The sequence below is a fragment of the Filicampus tigris genome, chromosome 9 (assembly GCF_054856515.1).
Source record: "Filicampus tigris isolate MCC_2025a chromosome 9, RoL_Ftig_1.0, whole genome shotgun sequence".
Lineage (NCBI taxonomy): Eukaryota > Metazoa > Chordata > Actinopteri > Syngnathiformes > Syngnathidae > Filicampus > Filicampus tigris.
In genome coordinates, this window is record NC_141225.1 from 25611207 (window position 1) to 25619252 (window position 8046).

General features: G+C 45.7%; 2 protein-coding genes across 2 annotated transcripts; both read left to right on the forward strand.

Annotated features, from left to right (window-relative positions):
* Positions 1 to 998: 998 nt before the first annotated feature.
* On the forward strand, positions 999 to 3681 carry LOC147142787 (odorant receptor 131-2-like). The gene is made up of 2 exons (XM_086040972.1): positions 999 to 1183; positions 2885 to 3681. Exons 1-2 carry the CDS (start codon positions 1010 to 1012, stop codon positions 3650 to 3652), a joined length of 942 nt encoding a protein of 313 aa, XP_085897098.1. The 5' UTR covers positions 999 to 1009; the 3' UTR covers positions 3653 to 3681.
* A 1008-nt stretch (positions 3682 to 4689) lies between these two features.
* cox6c (cytochrome c oxidase subunit 6C) lies at positions 4690 to 7014 on the forward strand. Its single transcript, XM_086040606.1, has 4 exons — positions 4690 to 4812; positions 5828 to 5941; positions 6729 to 6860; positions 6940 to 7014. Exons 2-3 carry the CDS (start codon positions 5837 to 5839, stop codon positions 6852 to 6854), a joined length of 231 nt encoding a protein of 76 aa, XP_085896732.1. The 5' UTR covers positions 4690 to 4812; positions 5828 to 5836; the 3' UTR covers positions 6855 to 6860; positions 6940 to 7014.
* The last annotated feature ends 1032 nt before the right edge of the window (positions 7015 to 8046 follow it).

Here is an 8046-nt window from a genome sequence, read left to right on the forward strand (position 1 = left end):
AAATAATCATTTTGTAAGAAGATGTCTGTTAAAAATGTTGTTCCAAAGGCTTTCGACCAACTAAGAGAAGGAACATGTCACAAATTTGAAATGAGGTAGGTCAAAAGTGTGGATACATCCATTTGTTTTTTTCTCTTCTTAAGACGATAAGCCTTGTATTCAGCTCGCCTAGTTTCCACGTTCACGGCCGCCTTCCTCAGAAGTCTACAAAGAAAAGACAAAACTAATTGCTGCTATGCAAGAAGACAAGCTGAATGTCGTTAAGCAAAGGGAGGATACGTGTCAGTGTGGGTGAATAGGGAAGAGCACTTGGCTAAGTGGTGGCATGTACAAGAGTTTTCACATTTATTTGCCTTCATCTGCTCTTCTAATCGGAATTTACTTCCACCAGTTTTCACTTTTTTATTGACACGCATACTCCTTCTCTTCTTTTCTATTAATTAAAACAAAAATCATTTGGGCGCAGAAAAAGCAAAAAGCAAAAGCAAAAGTGTCGCATTAAAGCCAAAATTTATTCCATTCCATCCTCCACTTGTTGGATGAAGTAGAAAAAAAACGTCTTCATGCTCACTATTTCCTACATACATACAAGAAAAAAAATTGTACTTACACGCTTGTGTCTGTATGTACAGTATGTACAATATATATATATATATATATATATATATATATATTTATTTTTTTTAATTTATTTATTTATTTTTTTACAAGACGTAGGCTACCTCGTAAATGGAAGTAGTAGTAAACAGGATGTGCACTTTTGCACTACAACAGAAAGTTTGGACATCTTATTTCCCCTTTAGGAAGGGATTGGGTGAAAAATACTGCTTGCAAATCACTTCAAATGAAAATTTGGAATGAGATTTTCCACCCAAATGAATTCAATTCCATTTAGCTGGAAACAGGAAGTAGACTTGGCTTGATTTTTCTTCTCGAGCGGGCCACGGCAGATGTGAAGTGGCGATTTCCAAAAGAGATTGTTGTGCTTGCGCAGCACACGGGCCGTGACATGAGCGCGGCGGCGGCGACGGCGGCGGCGGCGGCGGCGGCCAACGGGAGCCAACTCATCGAGTACCGAGACTCGCTCAGCAAAGCGGTGCTCAAGAATGCGCTGGTGCTGGCCATCGGCCTGTCAATCAACTACATCAACGTCAGCCTCATGTACACCTTCTGCAAGCACCAGGTAGGAAACCGCAGCACACAGCAACTGCAGCAACGACAGCTTCCTGGACAGCGAGCCGATGTGACAACTGGCAGGAGGTTAGCTTTGCAGGAGCAAAAGTCTCAATTAGTTCATGCTGAGAGACAGCTGAGAGACCAGTGACTACCACCGACCTAAACTGACCAACTGGACAAAAACTTGCGCCTGGCTTTGCTCCCACAAGGTTTCGGGGTTTTCCATTTCCCGAAAGCCATGAAAGTGTATCCTGCCCAACCTACGGGGAAGATGACGAAAGGCGCTTTGATTGTGTACGTGCTGCCAGCAGGCCGCGAGTGATCATCTGGTCTTTCCGGCAATTTCCCAGTGGGCCGTTTGCGGGCCTCTAGTCCAGCCCGCACGTGAATTCCCTGCAACCCACGGCTCCGTTTTTAATACGCAAGTAGAAAGAACAGCCCGATGAACTGCCAGGGAGGGCGCGTCGATGGATTGCCGTGTCGTGCAAGGCGAGGGGGCTGCCATTGCGGCGCCCAGCCTCACATTGGCAAATGTCCACCTCAGAAGCGGCATCCCTGTGACGTCAGACAACGAATCCGATTAGAAAGGACTTGGCGGAGGGATTTCAGAATGCTAACGGCAATCGATCAACCGGCACGGCATGCGTCCCTTGCTACCGACTGGCAGGCTGTCAAGCAACAACTTCCAAATATGATCGATCTTGCCCCTTGGTGAGCACCAATCAAACCAGCGCAGTGTGAAAAGGCAAGTGCCGGTCATAAAACGTGAACATGGCACGACTGCCAAGTGGAAAAAGTCAAAGAGATACATTTGGAGTCTTGTTTTTGGTGGTCACGCTAGGTTTGCTTCGTTGCATTCCTAAGTGAGTGGACGACAGAGCGCAACCATTCCCGTGTCAAAAGAGCACGTCGGCGCCATGAATCCGAGCGACAGAAAGCGCCTTCTTAGGTGGATGACAGGCAAGTAGGCTAGCGTGGAACCTCTAGCATCTAGCCTCGCCTATCCGATTCCAAGTCAAAACGCCTCAGTCGCCAACAGAAGCGCTCAGTGCCACGTTAGGCCAGTCCCTCGATGAGCAGGAGAATGATGAGCTGAAGTTGCACGTTCAAAGTACCGTGGCAAGTCCCGTTTTCTCCGGACTCTTCTTCTGGGTCTCTTTCTTTCCTCTGGCCGCTTTGCTGGAGCACGTAAGAGGGAGCACATATTAGGACTGCTTGCCACTTCCCTCCTCTGGCTGCCTGTGCACTTTAGAGTCCATGTTAGGATCCAGCCATTTGTCTTCCAAGACTCCGCCCTTGTTTGTGGGTGCTATTTATCTTCTTTTCTTCACCGTTGTTCTTGTTTTTTGTTTGTGAATGATGGCCCTTTTCAATCGTCTGCTTTTCGATTCGCGTTGAGTTGTCGGTGACTGGAAGGCTTTTGTACTTGTGGTGCCATTGGAGAAAGCGCCGACTTGCGGCAGCCGCAAGTAGGTGCGATGCCAGGGTGAGTGGTTCCGCGCACATAACGCAGGAAGACGCAGGCAGCCGGTAGGTCGGTAGGTCGCAAATGTGTGCAGCTTTACCAGGTTTGAAGCAGACATCTTGGACTCACCCAGGTGTCACCGCCTCTCGGTTCATTGACACGGAAAGAAAGTGCTTTACTAGTCCCAGCTTTTCCATGGCAGCACTTTGGAGTGCAATGCATTTGTTCCAACTTTGTGTCCAGATCTTCTACTGCAACCCTCGCTACATCCTGTTCGTCCACCTGGTTCTGAACGACATGATCCAGATGAGCGTGAGCGTCATCCTGTTTGTGGTCAGCTACACCCTGTACAGGATCAGCGTGTCGGTGTGCGCCCCCTTCATCCTGATGGCCGTCATCCCCACCGAGAACACGCCCCTCAACCTGGCGTGCATGGCGGCCGAGTGCTACGTGGCCGTGTGTCTGCCGCTCCACCGCGCCCGCATCTGCACGGTCAGGAGGACTCTGGTCCTCATCGCCTTGATCTGGGCCGCCAGCCTCATCTCCACCCTGCCGGACCTCTTTGTCACGCTGGCCCGCGAGCCTCCCGACTTCTTCTCCTCCAAAATCTTCTGCCTCCGAGAGACCGCCTTTCCCGATCCGCTGCTGGCCCAGAAGCGGGACGTCACCTACATTGTGTACTTGGTCCTGGTGTGGATGGTCATCTTCTTCCTGTACTTCAAGATCCTCTTCACGGCCCAAACGGCCAACAAGGACGCCAAGAAAGCTCGTAGAACCATCGCCCTGCACGGCGTTCAGGTCCTGCTGTGCATGACCATGTACGCCGAGGCTCTGGTCAAGATCGCTCTGCTCCGCTGGTTCCCCAAGAACTACTCGGACTCGCTGTTCGCCTGCTACATCATCGTGCAGATCCTGCCCCGCGCCATCAGCCCCATCATCTACGGCGTGAGGGACAAGTGCTTCAGGAAGTACCTCAAACACTACCTCCGTTGCAAGAGTGGCCCTCAGTGACTCGGAAACTGAATCAATATCAAAGACTACCAACGAGAGACTTTCTTACCATGCCGTCATCGGCACCTCCGAGTGCCGGCGCCTTCTCCGACGGCAGCCCTGGTCAACAAACCCAAAACGAGCGACATTGGTCTAGAACGCTCAAAACCACAACTTTTTTCAACTTGACTTACACGTTCTCGTTTTCTCAAATAAATCTTTGAAGCCAAAGCGACGTGTGCAGTTTATCTCTGAAAAGAGGTCCATGCTAATAAAGGTATGATGACATTACATTGTGTTCCAAATCATTGAGCACAAGCTGTCTTGGTTCAATTGACTTTGCTCCTTAATTGGGTTTTCAATAGGGTTGAAGTCTGGGTACAGTGGTGTTAGGAACAAGCTTAATGTGTAGTCATGTGGCTTGACTCTCCACAGTATAACATGGCTGACTAATACTGTGTCATGCATGTGACAGCTGGCTGGCTGTTGATTGGCCACACATTTGTGTCATGAAAATGCCACCTGGTGACTCCACAATGACTCCGTATTGTCACTCAGGAAGTTCACCAGGAACAAAACGCTCTCACGACCCAACCAGGCAAGATTTTAATCCCGTTATTCCCGTTTTTTGTGTCGAGTTAACAAGTTCAAACCTTTTTGTCTGGTTGAGAAATTAGTCAAAGTAGTTCACATCAGAGACACCGGTGTATCGATTCCAAACATTTTCAGCAACTATATTGACTGAACTTCCTCTCCCTCATCTAACGGAGACAGAACCAACAGCAGAAAAAAAGATCAACATCAAGATAAAGAGTAGAAACGTGTCAACAAAATGTATTTTGGTTTTCGGGAGGACAATTTTATATTTCTGGAGGAAATTGGGGGTCAATCATATTTCGGGTGGTTTCGGGGGGGGGGTCTCAGTCTCTAAATTTGGTCTGTCCCTCAATAACTGTCATAATGTCGCCAATAAAGCCAAATGCGCAGAAAGCCAGTGCAAAGTGTCAATTGCAGGAAAGCGCCGTTCGTCTAGGGGCAGTGTCGCGCACTTTAAGCCTTCTCTCAGAAGATAACGACGACGAAAATAAAGTAGCAGAAGAAGAAGAAGCAGAAGCTTATACGCTCGCTGTCACCGACACGTTCGTCTCGTCTGCTGCTTTTCCCCGTCAAGGTCCAACAAGGTGAGTCCAACTGGACGCTATTATGCCCGCTCAAAACATTTGGCATGTCGCCAAAGCCCTTCGGGCTGAACAATTTGCGGGATTTGCGTTGCTTTTCACCTCCCTGCCTGCCTGCTTGTTAGCTCAGCTGCCCGTCGTGGTCGCTTGCTAGCCGGCGAGGTCATGTTGCTGTCCTCCTTATCCATGAGAAAAAGGCATATTAACAAAGACGGACTAAAACTTTAAATTTGAGGCTCGGTCTTTACATTTGGTGTTTGCCACAAAATCGTCGTGATTTCGCAAATAATACGCAGTAAGTGCTCGTGTTTGTTAGCGGAAGTGTCCGCTGCGACCTCACTTGACCGCGGCGTGTGATTGGTCACTTTTGGCCACGTGATGTCATGGCTGTTGAGATCAACGTTCAATACAGTTCCTAACACTACAGTTGCCCCTTATTTACTAATTTTGTATCATCTACGTTTTACAATGGAGGAGAACAAAAAAAAATCTATTTCCTAACAGTAGTGTTAGAACAAAGAATTGTTGAAGGAAAAAGTCCAGTTGCTTCTAGTTTTTTGGACTTATTGTCCACCATTTACCATTTGACTTACTTAAAGCCAAGGTCTTCTTCACTGAAAAGTCTCAAAAGGCTTCACATGCTCACAGTTGACCAATATGAACGACTTAACCCCCAGGAGGACAAGGAAAACATTCCGCTCTAAAACGAACAGATTGAAGTTATTGGTAGGTTGAGTAGCCTTACGAAGAGTCTTTGGTTACAAATCATTCAAACAGTTATTGGTCAGTCCAATAAGAGATTCAAGTTATTGGTCATTCTAATACACTCACTAACAGGTTGAAGTTATTGTTGGGCAACATGTAACGGCTTGGGGTTCTTACAATCAGGTTCACTGAAGTCACTGGCGGTTGTAAATGCTGTTGATAACAGCTCTGAGTTCTTGTTCGGGCTCACAGATGCTGTTTTTTTTTGTTTGTTTTTTTTTCTTCTTCCTTCTCTCTCTCTCTCCTCATCCAGGTGCTGGAGATGTCGCTGGCCAAGCCGGTGATGCGAGGCCTACTCGGAAGGCGCCTACGCTTTCATCTGCCCATCGCCTTCACTTTGTCCATCCTGGTGGCTGCCGGCTTCAAGGTGACACATTGGCCACTCTAATGGCACATAGCGACACATTTTCCTCTCAGTTGCTTGCAAACAGTTGCACGGGTTGTCTGTCTCACAAACAAGTCATTGATCCATCTTAACACAAACCAGTTTTCAGTTACTGGTCATTCTAAGACTCTTGCATATGCGTTGCAGTGATTAATGATCAAATTAATCGATTATTATTTGGGGATTTTTAGCTGCCTTTTTTTTTTATTATTGAAAATGTTCCAAATCTTTGAATTTCAGCTTCGCAACAGTAAATATTCCCCCATTTCTGTATTCCTCGATGAAAGCAGATTTGTGTTGAATCAAAATTAAACATTTGTTTTTACGTTGGGAAACAATGATCAATATTGTTGACTAATTTCCTACATGGCATGGACAAAACCATTAACGAAATCATGACTTGAATTATGATGGTGAATTTTCTGCACTTTCAATTTGAAATAATGCCATTTTTTAATAAATGCGTGGAAATTAAAACATGTTTTTTTAAAATTGGATTCATCGATTAATCACCAAAATGAATGACGTATTAATCTACTACTAAAATAATTTTTGGTTGCAGCTCTAGTTTTTTGTTGTTGGTAGGCCTGTGACCATAACAAACTTTCTCAGATGACCTGCTAATGTGGTGTCATTTTGAGCATTGCGTTTTTTTTGGCTTTGGCACAACTTCAAATCTTGTGTTCAGGCAACTCAAGAAAACATAAATGAAAGCTGCTGTGTTTGCGTCGTTGTGTGTGTGTGTGTGTGTGTGTGTGTGTGTGTGTAGTACACGGTGACGGAGCCACGCAAGCAAGCCTACGCCGACTTCTACAAGCAGTACGACGCCGTCAAGGAGTTCAACGCCATGCGTGAGGCCGGAATCTTCGAGAGCGTGCGGCCCTCTGGAGAGTAAAAGCCGGTCAGTGTTCGCGTCGTGCGCCACAAATGCAGTGCCACTAACTAACTTACTGGGAAATGTTTGCTTTTCTTCCTTGTAGTTTCCTGACGCTCGTTCCTGCTGTGAAAATGTTTCCCTCCTCATTTACATACAATAAATGTATACTGATTCACTATTTTTTTTTGTTGGGGCTGTATTTCACCTTTGATGTGTTACTGTGGAAGTAAGTCCATTGTATTCTTAATCACACTTTATGAAAAAGAGAGTCCTTCAGGTGTATCTAAGTCATAAATGTTTATATACAGCATTACAGCAATTTACATTTTAGAGTTTACACAATATAGTGATGGTGAACAACCCCACCTTCTGGTCATGTGTATAATTACAGGCAGCTGACTGAACCACTCAATGTGTGATGTTTTGCCTCATAGGAATGACGAATCATTATGTATGATTATATTTTTCGACATAGTCTAATACGATGTATTTATTCTGTATGAGTTTGTTTCCCATCCCAGTGAGGTGTTATTGGCCTCACTTTCCTTGGAACACAAACATCTCACCATAGACTATAATAAACGGTGGAAATTACGATGTAAAAATTACAACATAACGCATCTCGCTCAGGGATCGAACACACACATGTACTACCTACAGAGCTATAGCTCAAGCGCTTAACCACCACTGTAAACCTTCACCAAAGTCTTTGTGAGGATTCCGAGAGGTGTGCAGTGCGTATACAGTATTTGCACAGCCGAAAATACGATAACACTTAACAAACTGTAGTTCCCAATCTACAATATTTGTGTCCAAACGATGGTCTGGCAACGACCCTTTCGAAACACACTTATTTCGCATGGAGCCGCTACCTGGGTGCTTTATGTCGCTGTTAAAACTCGCGACACAATCTGAAGCGTTTCCAAACCGGTCACGTGGTACACGTCGTCATTTTCGGCTCCATCACTAAATCGAGCAATCTCGATACACGCTTTGCGGAAGCGCCCGCTTCATTACTCAAGATACGTTTTAAAGCTTCTGCACGTCTCGTAACGTCACAAAAACCTAATCAAACAAACAAAGCAGTGTACAGAAAGAAATGTATTACTGCCACACCTGAAAAAAATAAGTTTTACTAAAATGAAAAAGAGCGCAAGATTTAAAAAGACACACATACTGCAAAATATGGCTCCAACATCGGCATTTTCGG